Source organism: Epinephelus lanceolatus, chromosome 9, assembly GCF_041903045.1.
Source record: "Epinephelus lanceolatus isolate andai-2023 chromosome 9, ASM4190304v1, whole genome shotgun sequence".
Taxonomy (NCBI): Eukaryota; Metazoa; Chordata; class Actinopteri; order Perciformes; family Serranidae; genus Epinephelus; species Epinephelus lanceolatus.
In genome coordinates this window covers 45,737,476-45,762,142 of record NC_135742.1, presented here as the reverse complement: position 1 = coordinate 45,762,142, position 24,667 = coordinate 45,737,476, and the positions used below count along the sequence as shown (strand labels likewise).

The window sequence follows — 24,667 nt, the reverse complement described above, 5'->3', positions numbered from 1 at the left end:
GCGTTTCCCAGATCGCTCTTAGCTTACAAAGATCCTTCACTAAGAAGGAGTTGTAAGATCGAGCTAACCCACTCTTAACAGTCTTCTTAGCGACCAAATGTTTACAGATCCAGCCGCGGCAGGCAGATTAATATTACACTAAGCAAGGAGATGTTAAAACAATGCGCACGTATATATTTTGATCTATTTTATACTTCATATTTATATTGTTTAGTATTAATTAGTGACAGAAAAGAACAAATTTCATTCTGCAGGGAAACGTGTGTCCTTACTGTGCATATGACAATAAACACTTTGAAACTTGAATGTATATGTTTTATGAAGACCCTATGTGCGCTCAAAGCTGTGGCACAAGTTACACACGGAAATCTGGCAGAAGAAAAATAATAATAAGATGAAAAATAAGTATGAGGGATAACAAGTGTGTTCCTGTATGTGCTGTGCACATCAGGCACACAAATAAAATGAATCATCATGACTCTCATTTATCATAATTTGTCTGCACATATCCCACATCTGCATGCACATATGAGATGGTTTACAGCATCCAAAAGATACGTCAGGGCACAACAGAAACACATCCACCCTTCAAACCTGCAACATTCAGATATCAGGCAACTGACAAGTGTAATTGAGCTCAGCTGGAACCTCATCAAGGGACGCTCCACCCGTTACTCTACATAAAGGCGTTGCCCAAGGGCGTAGGTTTAATTTTCACATTGGTAGGGACATAAAAGTGCTCCATGGCAGCGACCTGTACGTTGATGACTTTTTAATGCAATTTCACGTCATACGAAACTGATCACTGCTTTATGATGCATATTTAGATATTGCTAAGGGGAGAGATTGGGACGTAGCATAAGACAGATATAATATGTACTGACTACAGTGTGTAGTTATGTATTTAACAGAAAGTAGTTATTGTTGCCATGGTATATCTCCAGTGGCTGCTGCTACTACAGAAACCCTGGTGCCATCAGGCCAGTAGTATCCACTTTATTTTCAAACACGGAAGTAAATAGTGATCAACTTCTGTTTTTTTGTGTGTGACTTCCGGTCAGCCGCTTTCCCTCATGCTTTCCCTTACCGGAGCTAATGGTGCAAGCTAATTTTTTTCAATTTTCAGTTGTTTATGTTAGTCAATCAGTTAGTTAGTTAGTTAGTTAGTCTGTGTATTTTGTATAACGTTAGATAACTGTGCCCACGTTTCCGTTATAATGGAAATGTATTCCCCCTAAATGCGAATAAATCGCATGTCAATCATAAACTATGAACCAAAAAAGCACAGTGTATCCCGAGTGAGACAAACTGCTTGATCCCCGTCTCCAGTGTACCAGCAGAGAACCTGCACAACCGAATCAGCGAAAAAACACACCAGGCTACACAACCTCTCTACCTGAGCAGCTGAAGCTGTGGCTCGCAGCCTCGACACACAGACACACAGACACACAGACGGTGCTTCTGCATGCCAGCCAAACGTGTGCGCAACTGTGAGAAATAAATATGTGAGGTGTATACTGCTTTTCTATCTTTTTTTCCCTTTTCTTTCTTTCTTTCTTTCTGTCAGTGACATACACTTCTAACACAGGTTGTTTTAATTGACTGAGTTGATCATTAAGCCATAGTGATGCGCGGATCGGCTCTGATAGCACCCGAATCAGCATATACGCATCAACCATCCAGCCGTTACAACATGATTGAGCTAGCAAAGCAGTTTTGTGTTGCTATGTGTGGTATTTATTCAGTTTTGGGAAATCACGATGTCTAGAAAGCATCAGTGGCTGCAGCTGACAGGGACAGCTAACGTTAACACTAGCAGCAATGTTAACATCAGGATCGTCATCCGTTAAAAGCCTCCCGTTGTCGGATACGACATGAAACTACTCCAATTAGCTCAATCATGTTGTAACTAAGACATCCGCTGGAGAAAATATTTTTTTCACGGGCCACTTTGTGAGTTTAGTGAGTTATTACAGACACGGCTAATGGCTAACAGCTAACGGTTAGCCCAGCTAATCTACGATAACCATGTTATTAATTACACACAGAGAAAATACTAATGTTTGTTCAGTCATTGTGTTTATAGACTTTACAAACATCAGATTAGTCTAAACGGTGATATAGTGACGTGAAAAAATGTGATATATACAGTACAGGCCAAAAGTTTGGACACACCTTCTCATTCAATGCGTTTTCTTTATTTTCATGACTATTTACATTGTAGATTCTCACTGAAGGTGTCAAAACTATGAATGAACACATGTGGAGTTATGTACTTAACAAAAAAAGGTGAAATAACTGAAAACATGTTTTATATTCTAGTTTCTTCAAAATAGCCACCCTTTGCTCTGATTACTGCTTTGCACACTCTTGGCATTCTCTCAATGAGCTTCAAGAGGTAGTCGCCTGAAATGGTTTTCCAACAGTCTTGAAGGAGTTCCCAGAGGTGTTTAGCACTTGTTGGCCCCTTTGCCTTCACTCTGCGGTCCAGCTCACCCCAAACCATCTCGATTGGGTTCAGGTCCGGTGACTGTGGAGGCCAGGTCATCTGCCGCAGCACTCCATCACTCTCCTTCTTGGTCAAATAGCCCTTACACAGCCTGGAGGTGTGTTTGGGGTCATTGTCCTGTTGAAAAATAAATGATCGTCCAACTAAACGCAAACCGGATGGGATGGCATGTCGCTGCAGGATGCTGTGGTAGCCATGCTGGTTCAGTGTGCCTTCAATTTTGAATAAATCCCCAACAGTGTCACCAGCAAAACACCCCCACACCATCACACCTCCTCTTCCATGCTTCACAGTGGGAACCAGGCATGTGGAATCCATCCGTTCACCTTTTCTGTGTCTCACAAAGACACGGTGGTTGGAACCAAAGATCTCAAATTTGGACTCATCAGACCAAAGCACAGATTTCCACTGGTCTAATGTCCATTCCTTGTGTTTCTTGGCCCAAACAAATCTCTTCTGCTTGTTGCCTCTCCTTAGCAGTGGTTTCCTAGCAGCTATTTGACCATGAAGGCCTGATTCGCGCAGTCTCCTCTTAACAGTTGTTCTAGAGATGGGTCTGCTGCTATAACTCTGTGTGGCATTCATCTGGTCTCTGATCTGAGCTGCTGTTAACTTGCCATTTCTGAGGCTGGTGACTCGGATGAACTTATCCTCAGAAGCAGAGGTGACTCTTGGTCTTCCTCTCCTGGGTCGGTCCTCATGTGTGCCAGTTTGGTTGTAGCGCTTGATGGTTTTTGCGACTCCACTTGGGGACACATTTAAAGTTTTTGCAGTTTTCCGGACTGACTGACCTTCATTTCTTAAAGTAATGATGGCCACTCATTTTTCTTTAGCTAGCTGATTGGTTCTTGCCATAATATGAATTTTAACAGTTGTCCAATAGGGCTGTCGGCTGTGTATTAACCTGACTTCTGCACAACACAACTGATGGTCCCAACCCCATTGATAAAGCAAAAAATTCCACTAATTAACCCTGATAAGGCACACCTGTGAAGTGGAAACCATTTCAGGTGACTACCTCTTGAAGCTCATGGAGAGAATGCCAAGAGTGTGCAAAGCAGTAATCAGAGCAAAGGGTGGCTATTTTGAAGAAACTAGAATATAAAACATGTTTTCAGTTATTTCACCTTTTTTTGTTAAGTACATAACTCCACATGTGTTCATTCATAGCTTTGATGCCTTCAGTGAGAATCTACAATGTAAATAGTCATGAAAATAAAGAAAACGCATTGAATGAGAAGGTGTGTCCAAACTTTTGGCCTGTACTGTACATATATATAGCTAAACTCAGCAAGGTAAACAACAAGGCGATTCCCATTTACACAGTGGTAAGAGTGCTGGACCGGAAGTGTCGCACAAAAAAACGGAAGCTGGCTGCATTCTGTTTTGCCTCCGTGTTTCCGTGAAAAATAAGGTGGATTACCCCCAGTGAATCCTGTCAACCAATCACATGGCAGTATGGTACTGTCCACCAATCAAATAACAGTATACTCCGAAGGGGCGTAACTTCAGTACCAGCCTGCGGTCTGCAGTTGGGTTGGTAATAGTGATCCGAATTGATATTGATATCGGGTAAAAACACATATTATGCATGAATCAATATTTTTACTTACCCCTAGTCACAATGCTGAATCTCACTATCAACATATATCCTTCTCACCTCAGGCTCTTGTCTCTCCTCTATCTCCTCCTGTCTCTCTTCCTGCCTCTCCTCCTCCATCTCCTCCATCTCCTCCAGTCTCTCTACTACTTGTCATCTGACAAAAAATATATTGATGCAAGACGTGAACAGTGGGACAATTTGAGATGCAACAGTAATAGATTCTGATTGTTGTAGCCTGAGGAAAACATACTGCATGTTTTACAATTGTGTATTTCATTGAACAACATCTTAATGTATATAGGCTAAAGAACAGCCATAATGTCAGCTTCATCATGTTAAACATAAATAAAATAAATCAACAAAAATGTAAATGCTCCAAAATCATTATAATACAACTGTGTGCAAAATGTTGCACTTACACCCAATATCTATTAACAGCTGGATAAATATGACTCAGTTTTGGTGTTTTTACTGGGAGCAATGGATCTCTATTCTCCTAAGTCTCTCCTTCACACACCATGGAAGCTGAAGACTGTCACTGAAGTAGCTATTATTTATAGTGTTTACACTTTATTTATTCAGACTGTTTCTATCATGTCATCTTTCTACAAACATTAACTTGAACTGTGTCATCACTACATGACATCTATGATTGCTGATGGAGCATGTTAAGTGGAATTTCATGTTCTCTGGCATATAATATTGATCTAATAGTTGCCAAACTTAGCTCAGCTAGTATTAGCTCGTTAGCATCTCATTATCTAGCAAAGAGTTACCAAGGAACACCATTCAGTTAGCCTAACATCAACAGGTGCTGGCAGAAAATATGATTTTTTTTAGCTTATTTACCGAACCAACCAACTCACATCTGTTTTCTTCCTTTTTATCCAGTTAATCAACGACTGTTGTTGGTGCTGGGCCTGCTGGCGTTTCATTTTTCAGCCGCGAAATCTGCACGTGTTTGTTTGTAGAATGCGAATTTGAAATGTACGCTGTGCGCGCGACATATCAGGACCATAGACAGTTGTAGACATAGACATATATACATAGACGCCGCACTGACTGCCACTGCCTATTGGAGCCGACGTCCTAGCTGGCCGCCATCTTGGATGGGTCTCGCTTCGCCTCTACAGTGCATTCACTTCTATTGAGGAAGGAGCTGTATGCACAAGTAAAATAGAATAACCCACTGAATTTTCAACTGATTTTCACGCGGTTTGGTTTGTTACAAACGGCACACATGTAGTTATGATACAGGATGCTTTCATACATTAATAATGCGGGATTTCATGCCTTAATACTTTCTGCAGATAGCAATAGTATGTTATTTAGGTCACAACACAGTTCTTTCAGTCACCTCAACTCCAGAATGGGATATGTATATATATATATATATATATATATATATTAGGGCATTTTTTCCCTCTCTCTCTCTCTCTCTCTCTCTCTGTGCTTATGTAGGGAATGCAATCGCTGCCTCTGATTGGCTTACGCTGATACATTTATCCTTGAAGTGAACATACTCGGGCATACTATAAGCGAAGTACATTCTGCGAGGAATGTCCGCAGTCATTCGGGCTTTCATAGTCGAGCGCACTTCTGCGTTGTAGTTTCCTGTAAAAATGTCTGTGAAAAATCCCTGCAATGTGAAAAATACATGCCGAGCAGTCACTGGTGCGCGCGGTCGTAAAATCTGAGCTTTGCGCGCACAGGGCTTGCGGACGCTTTGAGTCCACGCGGACCTCCGCAGAGTCCGTTCCGCGTACGTTCCGCCCGTATGTTTGGGCCTTGACAGACACACATCACGTGTGGAGATACTTCACTTTCCTCCGCCGTGTCAATGTGATGACGTCAAATGACTTGTCGACTCGACTTCGACTTTATTGACAGATAAGTCGACCTGAAATAAAAATCAAAGTCGTTAGTGCCCTAGTATAAATATATATATACATATATATATATATATATATATATATATATATATTTATATAGATAGATATATACTGTATAAACACAATATACACAATACAAAACATAGTATAGCATATTAATACATTTATTAATATATTTTAATAAAGAAAAAGCTTGATTGTTGATTGAGTTTATTTCTGACACAGACTCACTTTCTTTTATACCCACAGCCATCAGACTTCATAATTCTTTGTTAAATAGACGATCTTACAGACTTCTTTGAAATTTCCTTTGGGGATTAATAAAGTTCTTCTTATTCTTATTACACTGACTGCTGTGAGCCCTCAAAATTAGTAAAAAACATTTGCAATATTTACATAAACACTGAAATTAATTTTGGTATTGGTATTTAACTATGAAAATGGGACTGCGGTCAAGATAATTTGAAAAAAGATACAGAAGGATGAGCAGCAGGGGATATTTGCAGCACAGCTGGTGGAAAAGTGATTATGTGCACAAAGGTGTGCAGCCATGCATGTGAGTGTTAAGTGCCAAATTCTGGAGAAGAAAAAACGCAACATTTTTAGAGATGAACAGTGCTGAGAAAACATTACCTACCATGTGTCAAACTGATACTTCTCAAGGATGTTAAGAATGTAAATGAAAGCGTAATTCCTAAGATATCTGGTTTGATGAATAGTGGCTGTGTCTTAAGTCATTAGACTGAAAGGCCTACCCAACAAAGAATAATTTGACAGGTCAAACATTGTTTTTTGGTTTCATGTGTTTATTAAAAAGCCTTCAAAATGAAAACCAACTTGTAAAGTGAATAAAATCATACACAACGTTACTATAGATTCTATTTTTGCTAGAAAAAGTTAACACAAAGTGTAAAAAGAACAAAACCAAACTGGAACTTCTGATTTGTCATGCTTACATGTTATTACAACCGTAGGCTTCACAAAATACCGGCATCCTTCCGCCGTGGGCATTGGAGCTCGACTGTCAGTTTATGTGAGAAGACCCACCCAATATGGTGGCGGCGCAGGATGTGCTCAGGCAGTCGATGCGGCGTCTACGTATATATATGTCTATGGTCACAGATCACTGGTGCGCGTTTACACTCGGCACTCCGGTGTGGAGTGCTAACGGTGACGCGCATGTATGTGTCATTCCCTCATGAACTGCCGGGAACTGTACAGTGACGCGCACCCACAAAGTCAGTGGAGAGAGCGGCGCTAGGGAGGACCAATCACACGTTACCAAAATAACGGTAGAGCCAATCGATCAGCAATACGAGGTTAGAGGCGGGACGTATGGTAGACACCAACGATTGTTAACCCTTTATGGACCATATTGAGCGGACGACGACAGCCAGTGATTATATTGGTAGGGACAGTACAGAAGGGGCTGAATATTGGTAGGGACATGTCCCTACCGTCCCTACCCAATCCTACGCCTATGGCGTTGCCACATCACACATGTGTGAGATACCATGGCTGCTTTACAGCATATTCTCACTGCTAACCAACAGCGTCGCCGTGTGCGAAGTCAAACCATATATGTAAATGCATTTGTGCGTCAGCACTTCAGCCCACTCGACGTGCTGTCAGACCGGGCTGTCCAAATGAAGTACCGGCTGCCCTGTGCTGGGATACAACGCCCCATCAACTAGTTTCTCCACACATCTGGAGGGCAACCCGGTGCAATTTCGCCCTCAGCCTGGAGTTGCAGTGCCCGGCTGTGCTGCGTTTTGACACAGTGGAGAGCTTCCTGGAGGTGGTGGGAGACGGCACTGGCCTCAGCAAGGCGTCTGTGTTTTTTTGTTTAAATATAATACATTTCCTCATGATTCTCTTACCATCTTGTTTTTGTTATGAAAATAGGTCATTAACAAATATTTATCATCTTAGTTTTTCATTAGAACTATTAGAACACACATACACATGAGCAGCAGGGAATTAGTGCGTTAGGTAGCAGTGCTGTGTGTGACTTACACGCTGATTAAGTGGTGGGTGATCTATTTGCCTGACATCGATTGATTTAGTTTCAGCACCGCGGTAGTGGACAGCTCCTGTTAAGAGCTTCTTAAAGAACGATCTTAAGTATGCAGAGAGTGAAAAGAAAGCAATAATTTAAAAAGTTGCCTCTACTGAAAATACGTTAAATCTCTGATTCAATTTGAAAGCTATTTTTCAAGACAAGTTATATATCTGTAATTACCTTGTCCGCTTTCATTCTGTATATCTCTTAACAGGAGCTGGCCACTACCGCGGTGCTGAAACTGAATTAATCGATGTCAGGCAAATCAATACTTATTTTCGTTTTATTATTATTTTTCTTCCGCCAGATTTTGGTGCGTAACTTGTGCCACAGCTTTGAGCGCACATAGGGTCTTCATAAAACATATAGATACAAGATTCATAGATTTATATTGTTTAGCATTAATTGGTGACAGAAAAGAACGAATTTCATTCTACAGGGAAACACGTTTCCTTACTGTGCATATGACAATAAACACTTTGAAGCATTAGTTAGGGGACAAGAGCCAAGAGTCACAAAGACTCACGTATGTTAAAAGTTACTTACAACCGGTGTATTTACTGTATGTGAGTCCTTCGCCTGTGGAACGAGTAACATGACCACTAACTTGTCCCAACTAACACGTTTCTGTTAGGCGTATGTGTTTCACTAATGTTCTTTATGTGTTATGAAGAATGTCAGACTGGCCAGTCAGTGGCAGAGTTGGGCCCGGAGTCACAAATAGCGCATTTCGACTGACACAGAACCGACATGGTGCCGGTTCCCGAACATAATTAAGTAGGCTACTTACAACGGCATGAAAGACAATAATAACAACACTACAGTTTAAAAGGAGATCTCGCCAGCTTTATACAAGTTTACGTTGGTCACTGATCAATGTGGGCATCTAAGAGGAAGTGACAATGGTGGCTCATAGGAATCCAAAACGTTATTGCAAGGGAATGCAAAACTATTGCGAGGAGACACAAAAGTATTGCGAGGGAACTCAAAATTTATTGTGAGGGAATGCAAAAAGTATTGCGAGGGGATGCAAAAGTCAGTCCAAAAAAAATCTCCCAACTTGACCTTTAAGGGGCTCCGTACTTATGTAAACTTATGTAAACTTATGTAAAAGAGATAATCTTCATCCAAACAAAATGGGCACACATTTGCTGACAGAAAATTTTGTTTCTTTTATTAATACCCGGTCCTGCTGACTATTCAGTGCATTCCCCTCCAAACAGTGTCTAGATGACTCAAAACAGAATGAGATAACTGCCATTTGTGGTAGAAGACCAACCACTGTGGATAAAGTTCAGCAGCAGTTATTTTCAACTCCTGTCATATTCAACTTAATCAAAATTCTGTGCCTTCCATTGTCAGCACAACCCAACCAGTTGCGGCCAGCTCTTCTTAGTATGAGATCAATGGTAAATAAATCTTTCTTATGTAATAACTTTATTCTGTCAAATGACCTTGATCTATTCATAATCACAGAACCCTGGCTGTCACAAGATGACCCCGTCCTCCTACTTAAAGCCTGCCCTCCTGGTAACTGTTTCTTAAATCAGCTCAGAAAATAAGACAGGAGTGGTGGGGTTGCCCATAATTACAGAGGAATAATAATTCAGATGCTCGAGCATGGATCTTGGTCTTTTTAGCACTTTCAAAACCCTTCCTTTTATAATTAAAGGAAAATCACCATGTTTGTGTTTGATAATATATAGACCGCCTAAATATGTTTCCCCTTTTATCATGGTAAATGGACCTGCATATGTATAGTGCCTTTCTAGTCATCTAACCACTCAAAGTGCTTTTTAGAGTAGGAGTCACATTCACACACACATTCATACACTGGTGGCCAAGGCTACCATACAAGGTGCCCCCTGCTACTCAATTTTTAACAAACTCACACACCAATGGAAGCATCGTGGAGCAATTTGGGGTTCAGTATCAAGGACAGTTCGACATGACTGGAGGAGCTGGGGACTGAACTGTTGATCTTCTGATTGGGGGATGACCCGCTCTACCTCTGAGCCACAGCCGCCCCAGTCAGTGAGTTTGCTGAGCTGCTCTCTGAAACGCTGCCTTGTCTGATCAGTTGCTCATTCTTGGTGATTATAATGTGCATGTCTGCTGACCCTCTAACCAACTGGACCAGGAATTTCAAAACCTTTTAGTGTCTTTTAACTTAGCATGTGGTTGGACTAATCTACAAACACAAAAGGTCATTTTGATCATCTCTCATTATCTTATGGTATAGAATGTGAAGATATCTTTTTCTTATCTTTTTTTTTATGTTTAATATTGTGTTATCTAATTATTATATTACTGTTTTTATTTGTCCCCCTGTTCCCAAAAAAAGATCTAGAATTTTTAACTTATTCTCTGCTGCTAAATTAAACACTGCCTTCAACTTCTTTACGTGTCAATCTGACAAGTGAGCTGCAAAATAATTTTTATAGTTCATGTTCCACTTCATTAGATAAAATTGTAAAATGAAAAATCTAGTCGGGTCTCGACTTTTTATGCAGAGGTTAAAAATTTAACCGCATATTTTGCCCCTTTAATTGAGAAAGATCAGTTAAACCCCAGAATGTTGTTGACATTGTGGGCCATGTCATGAATCCTCCTATGGGCAAGATTTTAGATGCCACCCCTAACAAATGCAAAGAATTTATTTCCTTCTTTTTTTTTAAAGATATTTTTTGGGGCATTTTTTTGCCTTTAATGGACAGGACAGTTAAGTGTGAAAGAGGGAGAGAGAGAGGGGATGACATGCAGCAAAGGCCCACAGGCTGGACTTGAACCCAGGCCGCTGCGGCAACAGCCTTGTACATGGGGCGCCTGCTCTACCACTAAGCCACCGACACCCCAAGAATTTATTTCCTTCTTCACTAAAAAGATCACAAATATCAGACGTTGCATCTCTCCTCCAGATTCCCCAGTCATAGTTTACCTGACTATGGTCAGTATCTCTCTGTTCATTTGCTCCTATTTCATTAACCTCTTTCTGATCTGGTAATCTGGTAGCCTGTATTTTAGATATTCTCCCTGTAAATTTTTTAAAGGAAGTTTTAAACACAGTTTACCCCTATGTTTTACAAATTTTAAACTGCTCTCTATCAACTGGTTCTGTTTCAGATTTTTTAAGTCCAAATTACATTAAATTAAATCCATTCTTGTCCTGCTTCATTTAAGTGACACATTCAACGCTACTGACCATGACATCCTTTTAGACTAACTCCAAACCTGGGTAGGTATCAATGGCACAGCTCTACAATGGCTCAGGTCATACCTAACAAACAGGCATTTTGTGTGGATATTGCCGACACCAGGTCTAGTTTAACAAATGTCCACTGTGGAGTGCCCCAGGGGTCAGTGCTAGGTCCGATTCTATTTTCAATTTACATGCTCCCTCTTAGACTCACAAGTCAGTCTTCAGACGCTCTGCTTAACAAAAAACTGATGTATTTCTCCCTGATTTTGTGTTTAGATGGGCGGATACAATTTCAGAGTTTAAAAAAACTCCCTACGTTGCAGAACCAATAGTAAATCCGCAGGGCAGTCCTTCGGTGGCTCGCTGAACTCTTGTGCTCGTAAACATAGTCGCTGTACGTCCTTCATTTCCACAATCTTGTGGACTGAGCACACATTTGATAAAACGGAGTTAAATTTCTCGGCATCCATTTTCAAGCTCACTGTGTGTTTGTTTCCTTGCTGATGAGAAAAGGGTGAGCACACATTTCTGGGAGGGCGTGTCATTTTAAAAAATGCAGGAGGCGTTGCTTTGTTGCCAGCCGTTTTCTCCGGTGTGTTAAACACACTTTAGAAAGGAGTGTCCCCAGACTATCAGAAGGCGGAGATCTCTGATTATCTGGGGGCGAGACTAGCTCCCTCTTGGCCATCTTATACGTAGGCAAAATATCAGTTTCCATTTGAATGCAGATGATACTGAGTTCTGTTTAAGCTGGGATCCAACAAATAACTATCAAAACATGATTAACCTGCTAAATTGCCTTCATGACATTCATAAGTGACAAGACAAAATTTCCTGCAGCTTAATGCTGCAGGAAGACAGAGATACTGATCATAGAACAAGATAGCACAAACTTTCAAATATCAAAGTCTTGATTCTCTGTCCCACTCAATAATTCCACATTGCAGAAATCTCAGGGTCATTTTTGATCATATGCTCAGTTTAGACAAACATGTAAATTCAGTAGTTCAATCCGGCTTCCACCATCTCAGAAATGTTTCCAGGATCAGATAATTCCTTTCTAACAAACATCTGGAAACTGTTATTCATGCATTACTAACCAGTCGATTACATTATTGCAGTTCCTTGCTCTCTGGCATCAGTAAAAAATCCCTCTCGTGCCTGAATCTTGACTCGGACTAGAAAACATGAACACATCACACTGATCCTGGCTTCCCTACACTGGTTACCTGTTTCTTTTAGAACTGATTTCAAGATTTTATTGATTACCTACAAAGCCCTGAGAGGCCTTGCTCCAAGTTAAATAACAGATCCTTTATTGTCCTACGTTCGTTCTCGCACATGAGATTCTCAGATACATCTTTTCTTGTTGTTCCGAGATCTAGATTAATTCACAAAGGTGTTAGAGCCTTTGCAATTTTTTATCCTCTTCTATTATAATGATGTGTGGAGTGTTTCTCTGACCTGAGGCCAGTTTGATCTCCAGAGCTGTGCGAATTAGGGCCATCAGAGTGGAGGTGAAATGGACACTGTTGTCATCAGCGATGGGCATGTTCATTTTGACGAGGCGCTGAGGGGAGGAGATGAGTGGGGACAGAGAGACTTTAGATCAGTGAATGAGAGCAAACAGCCCCATCAGAACACACAATTCAACCAGAGAAATCATTCTGTGTGCTGCTGTGATCCAACACCCCCCATGGATTCAATGACTTAGCATGAAGTACCTTAAACATGCTCTGCTAATTTTTGTTGAACACATGCAAGTTTGGCCATTTTGATATATGTTACTGAGAATAAGTTCAGCACACAAAAAGCCTTCTCTACAAGTACGTACAGAGGAGACAAACTAGACATTCACATTCACTGCTATTGGCTACAATATGCACTACGCTGCAAGTCAAAGTGCACTGGTGCAAGACTGACATTGACTGAAAAAAAGGTGAGAGTAGGCATGTAATGCATAACCATGAAGGTGCCTCGACAGTCGTAGGAGCTCGACTCTGTGGTTGCCATCCTATCAATTAACAACTTGAAGTTGAAGGGGTTGAGTATGCTATACATGTACAGTGGCAGCTAGCAATAAAGAGTGTCCATTCCACCAAGCTTGGGCAGCCTGAGCAGTTTATATGGGACCAATGACACCACTAAATGCATACAGAACGCTGTGAAATTGTTGTTGTAAGAGTTGAGCTCCCCTGAACACATAAAGCATTCACCTACATGTGCTATCAGTGGCAGTGCAGGAAGTAAGAAAGACCAGAGTCAGAATGAGACAGGGATAGAGAGCTGAGGGGCAAACACACACACATACACACACACACACACACATATATACTTGTATATCCACACCCATTTGCACGTGGTCAAACACTCACCTACACATGTACACACACACACACACACATACAACCACAGGCTGCACAATTAGAAAAAACAACAGTACAAACAGCTAGAAATATCAAAAGTGCAGCAGCTGATTGAGACAGACTGCTTGAATGACTGTATATTTTACTTAAAACAAATTTTTCCTTTTACCCTACCAGCCTAATAGAAGAGTGACAGATACGCTACACTGTGTCCACACAGACTTCATATGATCCCATTTACACCTCGTATTAGCATGCAATCGGCAACTGCATTTGTGATCTGATAATGACATCTGATCACAGACCTTTGCATTTACACCTGGTATTATCACCTCGATTCCACTAACACTGTGAGTAGATCTCAGCATGGTTAGGCAGAGCTGGTGGACTTATCAACACACATGGTGGATCACAACAAAAAATGTGAGAGACAAAGGCCACGTGACAGACCGAGATCAAGGCCATAAAAAAAAAAAAAAAAAAAGGCCTTTTTCTAAATGTCACAATAATAACAGAATTTGAACATGTGGGTCAAATAAAAAAGTCTCAAAGAGCTTGAACTGAAAATGTTCATGGGCAGTCTAATGGTTAAACTTTATGGTCCCTAAAAGTGGAAGTGGAAAACTTTTTCTGGCACATGCCAAAAAGTGAGCTTTAATTGGAATGAAAGAGGCACATACGAAGTGGCAACGTCCAGGGCTGAGAAACACCTTAGCATAGAATAGCCAAAAACTGCAGTTCTTTGAACAACCACTTGAGGCTAGCTCCAGAAGTCAGTCAATCCCCATAGAGCCCAATGTTAAAATGCCCAACTTTACAGCAGAAATAAACATGTTTACAGCCTGGTATGAAAAAAACAGTTTTGGTTTCTATAGCTAATTTCAACATTCATGTAACTGTACAGTGGGAAGAATTTTTATATAACTCACCCATTTACATTTTATAAAAGCTTAAAGGGACATATAATTAAGGGTGGGCCTCTTTGAGTGACAGGCTGTCTGCTGATAGCGTCCATGGCTTCTCAGTCAGATCCACCTCTCGCTCCTCCACAGCTCCACCCTCTCACCCAGCAATGGCCACTTCTGGCTCCATAACACATAACACGATGGCAACAGCCAAAGTGCTGACCCCAAGGCTTCAAAACAGGAGTTCACAAACCAATGGGTGATGTCATTGTAGCTACATCCTTTATTGTTACAGTCTATGGCATACACACAATATATCCATGAAAGGCATTTGCTGCAAAAAGCTATTTTTCCCTACTGGGATCAATAAAAGTCTTGCCTTAACTTATCTTAATGAGGCGAATGTTACTCAATAATTTAAGAAACTAATCACAGCCAGTGGAAAAGCTTGCCAGGACTGCTGCTAGCTCAACTGTCCCTGTCAGTCATGTAACCCTGGTCACACAGGCCATATCTGTTCCTCAAGAGTCTCTTGATATGCCACTGGATTAACAATCCTATTATTTTATTTCCTGAGGAAGAAGTAGTCTTGAGTTTTTTGATGTGAACTTTGAGAAGGCAGGAAGAGGTATAATAAGGGAAACTTACTTACAACTTGTTGAGCAAACCATGCTCCTAAGACCTGTGTAACCTGACCATTGCTAGATGTTGATGATGGTGATAGCATTCTCATGTGGTTTTCCTGATTCAGATGAGATATCCAGAGACAGATCACATGTTAATATCAGGTGGAAATAGGGTCTATTTCTCATTTCTCTTAATCAAAATATAACCACAAAAGAAATAAATACATAAAATAAAAAATCACATTGACATATTTTTGTCAATGCTGTGCAGGACTAACATTCTAACACACAGACAAACACACACACGCATAAGTACACACAAATCGTTCCAACAGTGGATAGACTGAGATGAGTTGAGAAAAAGAATGAGAGGGAATGGGCAGCAGAGACAGAACCAGTGACACCACACATACAACATATTACTCCCACAGAAAAGCAGTAGAAGCCACACATACACACACCCACCTGCATGTGTGTGCGCGCACACACACACACACACACACACACACACACACACACACTGCTCCACAAAGTAAAACTCCTGCTAGGGCTTACCATTTAAAGGAGACAATGATAATAGTAATAATAATATGTCATAAGGGAGCAAATTTCTTCCATAAACATAATATGTTAATTACCATAACTTTAAGTCTGCTTAGTTAAGCTCTATGTTATTAAGAAACAGTAATGACAGTAAGGATGAAGTAGGGCCTTACACAAAAAAATATCAGGGAGCTAGCAAAACAAAGAGAAGGAACGTGGGAAAACTGCAAAACACACACTTTGGCTTGTGGTCACGCCAATGGGAGAAAGATTGTTGAGCACAGGGAAGATGGAGGAAGAGGAGGGTCTACCTTGTGGGCGACTCTTGGCGGACATTTCTTTCCCAAACCTAAGGGTGGGGACATGTGGAGCAGCATCTGATACATATCGAGGTACTTGATACGGCCACTTCACAGGGTAGGAAATCAAAAATAAACAAAATGCAAACAGAGAAGGATGGGGAGTTAGAGGAGGAGGAACAAAGGGAAGAAACCAACAAAACAAGAGAATAATGGAAAGGAAAGACAGAAATCTGTTATTAGATTTCCTAGAGTGAGATGTAAGATGGATGTCATCCCCCGCAGTTGAGTCGGGGCACAGGGATGCATCGCTGTGGAGCTCAGGATCCCTGACAGGAAACATGGGATGGTAAATAGTGAGTCCGTTGGGAGAGGGGAGGAGGGGAGAGAAGAAGGGAAGATGGGTTGATCCAACACACAGAATGCTGATGGGAGGGAAGAGAAATGACAGCACTGTAACTGGGATGTCAGCCTTAGCATGCTAGCAAACATCCCACTGGTACTTCAAACAGGGTGCACAGAGACAAAGATTTCAATGCCAGGCAAAGCTTTGGTTAGCATAGCCTGGCTTTCCTTTTGGTGGACATCTTCATAAAAATATCATATTACATTCTTCATAAGGCTTTTGATCTGATCTTTTAAAGATCTGAATGTCAAGTCAAATAAATTTTTACTTTTACTAGGCCAATATTATAAAATCACAAATTTGCCTCAAGGCTTTACAATCTGTACAGCATACCATCCTATCCTTAGACACTCAAATGTAGAGATCAAATTTATTTCAAGACTTTTGAGGGTTTAAACTAATACAAATGGGATGTAAATTGTGTCTGCTATCCAAAACTTACAGACAGGGAAAGTAAGGATGGCAGGCGGCATGTTGACAATGCCGTGGCTTTGAAAGCTTTGTTTCCACTCCGGCATCATCAACCAAAGCCAGTCAGTTTGGAGGGGTGTATGCTAGTGTAAAGGCGATTTCATTGGTGCACAGCCATTCAGTTAAAGGTCTTTTGGCATAGAAGTACACAAAGCACCCTAGTGACAGAAATGTCTGGTATTTGCAAACCTTGTATGCTACCCTATTAGGGCAGTTCTTCCCTAAGCCAAGGGGGGGTGAGATAACGCGTAACAAATTGTACATATCCTTATAGGAAATCCGTCCACTGTGGAAAAGAACAAGCACATAAATAAACAAAAGCTCAAGACAGCTTGAAATAAAACAATTATCATTAGTGGGCTGACTGCATACAACAACCAATAGGAACAAGGGCTGTGCATAAGGCCTCACTTAGCCACCTTATTCACAAACAGGGAAGAGAGGAGCAAAGTTTCCCCCACTTTACTTTGTATGCTACTCTCTGGGGCCCAGAGGGAGGCGTGAACATACCATGCAGCTGGGTCGTACTCGGCCCAAACCCGGATGAACTCATCGAGGTGATGAGGCCCCAGGATGGAGGAGTCTCTGGTCAGGTACTCAAAGTTATCCATTATGACTGCTACGAACAGGTTCAGCATCTGGAACAGAGTTTACGCCTGTGATTTAGCCCAGTCACAGCAACATTTAAACAGTCATTTGGAATGTATTAATTCATCTCAGAGCAAATCTGCATTAATCTTTTGTGTCAAGTTTGACTTGGCGAATTTCAAGTTGTGCCGCTAAACAATGGCAGCCATCTTTAAAGTGCTGACTTTTGAGGGAACAGAGAGCTGTAGAATCCACAGCTAGAGACTTATATTTTAGCATTTAGCTAGGTTGCAACATCCACTGGTATAACATCTTGCTCTGTCTGAGTATACAGTAAACCACTTCACAAAAGAGGCATGGCTTAAAAGAAGACATGATGAGACAAATATGTAATTTAAATAAACTGAATAAACTAGCAATCAAGCTCCAGTAATCCAGTTAGCTCCTGTTGACCTGCAAATATAGAGCAACTTTTCTGACACTGAGACTGAAGTTATTTTGGGTGAAGTGGAGTTGAGAAAAATATTTCATTTTATTTTATTTTACATATATTATATTTCATTATTTTATTATTAGTGCTGTGACAGGGACAGGAAAATCAAAGGCGTGGAAGGAGGTAACGCGTGCTGGTAACTCCATGTCCTAGAATGACTCAAGAAGTTTAACAAATATGGTTCAATATGAAATTTGATGCCAAAATGCTCAAGTACACACAAAAAACACAACAGCTATGGGAGGAGGCTCTTCCTTGTCACAGCTGCAGATGAGCGCATTGCTTACATCATCAGAGAGACCTCTCTGTCAGGAACTATTCCTGATGGAGACAACAACATGCCTCCACGGGAGCAGTTGATAGGAAGTGTTTGGTCAGTAGATGGGTCTCACAGTCTCACCACTCAAACAGAAGATGAATTTGTGGAGTTCTCTCTCCTGATTAAATCAAGTGGGAAGGGGATGTTAGAAATGTAGAAAACACATGCATTAAGTTATTTAAATAATGCATTCACATTTTTAAAAAAACACTAATGTGAGGCTTAATTGGGAATTATTTTTTAAGATATTTTTTGGGGCATTTTGCCTTTAATTGACAGGACAGACAAGTGCGAAAGGGGGAGAGAGAGAGAGGGAGCGACATGCAGAAAAAAGGGCCACGGGCCGGAGTCGAACCCGGGCCGCTGCGGCAACAGCCTTGTACACGGGGCATGTGCTCTAACCACTAAGCCACCGACGCCCCGACATTGGGAATTTTGAGTTTGAGTTTGTCAATAGCAAGTGTTCAACAACCTGGGCTTTTCTACAAAGCCAACGTGTCACATCTGACAGAATAAATCAGGCCAACAGTTAGAGTGGCTACATAACAGTAGGAGTGTTTCAGTGCTGACCAGGAAGGAGCAGAGGAAGATAAAGGAGACAAAGTAGAAGTAGGCGAAATCACTGCCGCATTCTTTCCCATGGGACCCTGATCGCTCGTCACAGGCTCGATGACTCAAACACGATAACATGATCTCATGCCAGGCCTCGCCAGTTGCACTCCTGATGCACAGAAAATCACAGACAAACAGAGAGGAGACATAAAGGACTGGCAACATTTTGCAGGTCCATGGTTAAGCTTTAACAACATTAAACAGACATGGTTGTACTCTGTGCTGCTTTTTAAAGTGAAGGGAAAATTTAATTACTTCTGACTGACTTGCAGAGAAAGTCAGATAATGTAGACTCAACAGAGGTTGGCTTTGTAGGAAAGTGTGCTTGATACAAAATTAATTTGGTTGGCAAATGTTTTATGTTGCTTTAACAATGTCTTACTTAAAGCCTCTTAAAACTTTCATATTTCAGATATTTCTCTATAATATTCATGATTACATAAGCAACAATCAATGATAAGTTGGAGAAAAGAAAGGACACAGACATTACTGCTAAATAATAATTTAATAAATAAAATCCCATATATATACAGTACAGGCCAAAAGTTTGGACACACCTTCTCATTCAATGCATTTTCTTTATTTTCATGACTATTTACATTGTAGATTCTCACTGAAGGCATCAAAACTATGAATGAACACGTGGAGTTATGTACTTAACAAAAAAAGGTGAAATAACTGAAAACATGTTTTATATTCTAGTTTCTTCAAAATAGCCACCCTTTGCTCTGATTACTGCTTTGCACACTCTTGGCATTCTCTCCATGAGCTTCAAGAGGTAGTCACCTGAAATGGTTTTCCAACAGTCTTGAAGGAGTTCCCAGAGGTGTTTAGCACTTGTTGGCCCCTTTGCCTTCACTCTGCGGTCCAGCTCACCCCAAACCATCTCGATTGGGTTCAGGTCCGGTGACTGTGGAGGCCAGGTCATCTGCCGCAGCACTCCATCACTCTCCTTCTTGGTCAAATAGCCCTTACACAGCCTGGAGGTGTGTTTGGGGTCATTGTCCTGTTGAAAAATAAATGATCGTCCAACTAAACGCAAACCGGATGGGATGGCATGTCGCTGCAGGATGCTGTGGTAGCCATGCTGGTTCAGTGTGCCTTCAATTTTGAATAAATCCCCAACAGTGTCACCAGCAAAACACCCCCACACCATCACACCTCCTCCTCCATGCTTCACAGTGGGAACCAGGCATGTGGAATCCATCCGTTCACCTTTTCTGCGTCTCACAAAGACACGGCGGTTGGAACCAAAGATCTCAAATTTGGACTCATCAGACCAAAGCACAGATTTCCACTGGTCTAATGTCCATTCCTTGTGTTTCTTGGCCCAAACAAATCTCTTCTGCTTGTTGCCTCTCCTTAGCAGTGGTTTCCTAGCAGCTATTTGACCATGAAGGCCTGATTGGCGCAGTCTCCTCTTAACAGTTGTTCTAGAGATGGGTCTGCTGCTAGAACTCTGTGTGGCATTCATCTGGTCTCTGATCTGAGCTGCTGTTAACTTGCCATTTCTGAGGCTGGTGACTCGGATGAACTTATCATCAGAAGCAGAGGTGACTCTTTGTCTTCCTTTCCTGGGTCGGCCCTCATGTGTGCCAGTTTCGTTGTAGCGCTTGATGGTTTTTGCGACTCCACTTGGGGACACATTTAAAGTTTTTGCAATTTTCCGGACTGACTGACCTTCATTTCTTAAAGTAATGATGGCCACTCGTTTTTCTTTAGTTAGCTGATTGGTTCTTGCCATAATATGAATTTTAACAGTTGTCCAATAGGGCTGTCGGCTGTGTATTAACCTGACTTCTGCACAACACAACTGATGGTCCCAACCCCATTGATAAAGCAAGAAATTCCACTAATTAACCCTGATAAGGCACACCTGTGAAGTGGAAACCATTTCAGGTGACTACCTCTTGAAGCTCATCGAGAGAATGCCAAGAGTGTGCAAAGCAGTAATCAGAGCAAAGGGTGGCTATTTTGAAGAAACTAGAGTATAAAACATGTTTTCAGTTATTTCACCTTTTTTTGTTAAGTACATAACTCCACGTGTTCATTCATAGTTTTGATGCCTTCAGTGAGAATCTACAATGTAAATAGTAATGAAAATAAAGAAAACGCATTGAATGAGAAGGTGTGTCCAAACTTTTGGCCTGTACTGTATATACATACACATATACATATATATATATATATATATATATATATATATATATATACATACACACACACACACACACACACACACATATATATATATATATATATGTATGTATGTATGTGTGTATATATATATATACAGTACAGGCCAAAAGTTTGGACACACCTTCTCATTCAATGCGTTTTCTTTATTTTCATGACTATTTACATTGTAGATTCTCACTGAAGGCATCAAAACTATGAATGAACACATGTGGAGTTATGTACTTAACAAAAAAAGGTGAAATAACTGAAAACATGTTTTATATTCTAGTTTCTTCAAAATAGCCACCCTTTGCTCTGATTACTGCTTTGCACACTCTTGGCATTCTCTCCATGAGCTTCAAGAGGTAGTCACCTGAAATGGTTTCCACTTCACAGGTGTGCCTTATCAGGGTTAATTAGTGGAATTTCTTGCTTTATCAATGGGGTTGGGACCATCAGTTGTGTTGTGCAGAAGTCAGGTTAATACACAGCCGACAGCCCTATTGGACAACTGTTAAAATTCATATTATGGCAAGAACCAATCAGCTAACTAAAGAAAAACGAGTGGCCATCATTACTTTAAGAAATGAAGGTCAGTCAGTCCGGAAAATTGCAAAAACTTTAAATGTGTCTCCAAGTGGAGTCGCAAAAACCATCAAGCGCTACAACGAAACTGGCACACATGAGGACCGACCCAGGAAAGGAAGACCAAGAGTCACCTCTGCTTCTGAGGATAAGTTCATCCGAGTCACCAGCCTCAGAAATGGCAAGTTAACAGCAGCTCAGATCAGAGACCAGATGAATGCCACACAGAGTTCTAGCAGCAGACCCATCTCTAGAACAACTGTTAAGAGGAGACTGCGCCAATCAGGCCTTCATGGTCAAATAGCTGCTAGGAAACCACTGCTAAGGAGAGGCAACAAGCAGAAGAGATTTGTTTGGGCCAAGAAACACAAGGAATGGACATTAGACCAGTGGAAATCTGTGCTTTGGTCTGATGAGTCCAAATTTGAGATCTTTGGTTCCAACCGCCGTGTCTTTGTGAGACGCAGAAAAGGTGAACGGATGGATTCCACATGCCTGGTTCCCACTGTGAAGCATGGAGGAGGAGGTGTGATGGTGTGGGGGTGTTTTGCTGGTGACACTGTTGGGGATTTATTCAAAATTGAAGGCACACTGAACCAGCATGGCTACCACAGCATCCTGCAGCGACATGCCATCCCATCCGGTTTGCGTTTAGTTGGACGATCATTTATTTTTCAACAGGACAATGACCCCAAACACACCTCCAGGCTGTGTAAGGGCTATTTGACCAAGAAGGAGAGTGATGGAGTGCTGCGGCAGATGACCTGGCCTCCACAGTCACCGGACCTGAACCCAATCGAGATGGTTTGGGGTGAGCTGGACCGCAGAGTGAAGGCAAAGGGGCCAACAAGTGCTAAACACCTCTGGGAACTCCTTTATAGACTGTTGGAAAACCATTTCAGGTGACTACCTCTTGAAGCTCATGGAGAGAATGCCAAGAGTGTGCAAAGCAGTAATCAGAGCAAAGGGTGGCTATTTTGAAGAAACTAGAATATAAAACATGTTTTCAGTTATTTCACCTTTTTTTGTTAAGTACATAACTCCACATGTGTTCATTCATAGTTTTGATGCCTTCAGTGAGAATCTACAATGTAAATAGTCATGAAAATAAAGAAAACGCATTGAATGAGAAGGTTTGTCCAAACTTTTGGCCTGTACTGTATATATGGGATTTTATTATGAAGCAGTAATGTCTGTGACTATTTCTATCAAAGATATATATATATATCTTCTTTTACCTGAAAAGCAGCATGAGAGCTTGGAGAAAAGTGCGAAAGTTGTTGTGGTGATTGATCGCTGTGTCCTCATTCAGCTCAATGTTGCCAAACACCTACACCAGAGACACATTGACGGAAAAGGATTTGTCTTAGCAATGTGCAAAATAATGTTTTTCACATTCAGGCCACAACAACTAAACCACTATATTAATATCACGGCCTCTGTGACGACAGCAGAGTAGCATCACCCACCTGCATCCCAATAATTGCATAAATGAAGAACAGCATAGCAATCAGTAGGCAAACATAAGGCAGGGCCTGTGGGACAGGGAAGAGAAAAAACAAACGTATTTACTTCTTGATAACCACACACATATTAATATGCACTAGCAAGACCCAAAGGCTTGCATGTTGAGATGCTTGAGTGATGAGGCACCCTGAGCAGGAAATGATCTGGCACCCCTCTAGTTACCAGTCCACACTCCGTACTATTTGGTCTGGCAGCCGTCCCACAAGTTACTGTGTGTGGGTGTGTGAAAGTGCACATTTGTGAGCATGTGATAATGTGTGTAAGCACCTTGAAGGACTGGACGAAGGTCCACAGCAGGATGCGGATGGTGTAGCCCTGTCTTAGCAGCTTGATGAGCCGAGCAGCTCTGAACAGCCTCAGGAAGCTCAGGTTCAGCAGCCTGTCCTGTTAGACACAGACGAGGCACCAAGACCTTACCAACCAAATACTCTTACCACCCACTGATAAACACATCCTTATCAGGGTGGAATTATTAATTCAAAAGTTACCTCAGCTGGTTACATGTCATTGTGGTGACATGCTGACCCCCTTTAACTAGTATGCTTGAGAAAAATCATACAAGACCCAGGTGGAAAAACATTTAGGATGCATCAAAGATTCAATCACCAAACAGATGAATGTGGTTTGTTTCTGAAAAGATTCCAAACAAACAAACAAAAAAGATTCCACTGTGTTGATGTTCTAATCACTTATACATTTAGTGATGTCCTTGTTCCCAGTTTGTTTCTGCATTTGTAAATTTTGTGAAATATTTTACATCAGAACTGTAATTCTATATGAAGTTGGGTCCTGGGTTTAGGCATAAAGACGACATTCGCAGTATACCCATCCTGATTCCAGCAGCTGATAAAAATCAGAATCATGTCTCATATGAGAGAGAATGCGATAAAGTAAACTGGCCTAATCCAAATGAATGCATCTGCAGCTGACATGCCTGAGTGCATCAAAGACACACACATTAATGGGCACTAGGGTCACAATTTGTTTGAATCTATGTTAAAACAATACTGACATGCCCATGTGTACACTGAAAGAGTTTTTGGTTGCTGTAGTTGTCCTGCCCATATGGCCACAGACAGATCGTTTCTTAAAGCCATTTCAATGTATGTGATGGAGGTATAAAACCCACAGTCCTCATTCTGTGTAAAATCTTTTTAAAGCCCTGCTCAGACCAAAGTTTAAAAATGAGACAAAACCATTGTAGAGTATTGCAGAGAAAAGTTGCAGCAGTGTGAACTGGTCGGTCTGATCTTGACTCAAGCCAGCTGATGGTGTCACCTGCAACTCAGCTGGACAAATCACTGGCGGCTGGTTTTAGAACGTAAAGCACATCACCTGTTTCAGGTTGGCTTGTAGGTTCACTGGTCAAGTCAAAATGACCGCTGAAGAGGGTTGCTGCAGCTGCTCACTGTATGTGCTTATGCACCCCCATACACACTCATTTTCATTGATTGATTTATTGGCACTGGTTATTTATATCATTG

The 24,667-nt window shown here is 41.3% G+C and overlaps 1 protein-coding gene across 7 annotated transcripts in view; it reads right to left on the bottom strand.

The window, feature by feature from the left end:
• Positions 1 to 24,667, bottom strand: part of cacna1ba (calcium channel, voltage-dependent, N type, alpha 1B subunit, a) — a 775,969-nt gene that overhangs the window by 132,710 nt on the left and 618,592 nt on the right. For all 7 annotated transcript variants that reach the window (XR_013492059.1, XM_078170996.1, XM_078170991.1 and 4 more), the window contains 7 exons: positions 23,451 to 23,567; positions 23,126 to 23,191; positions 22,895 to 22,986; positions 18,852 to 19,002; positions 17,392 to 17,519; positions 16,017 to 16,113; positions 12,730 to 12,835 (listed from right to left, as the gene is read on the bottom strand). Coding sequence is in view for 6 of the 7 variants with exons in the window: in XM_078170996.1 (XP_078027122.1) it covers positions 12,730 to 12,835; positions 16,017 to 16,113; positions 17,392 to 17,519; positions 18,852 to 19,002; positions 22,895 to 22,986; positions 23,126 to 23,191; positions 23,451 to 23,567 (757 nt within the window). In the remaining variant the exon portion in view is untranslated. The remainder of the gene's footprint in view (positions 1 to 12,729; positions 12,836 to 16,016; positions 16,114 to 17,391; positions 17,520 to 18,851; positions 19,003 to 22,894; positions 22,987 to 23,125; positions 23,192 to 23,450; positions 23,568 to 24,667) is intronic.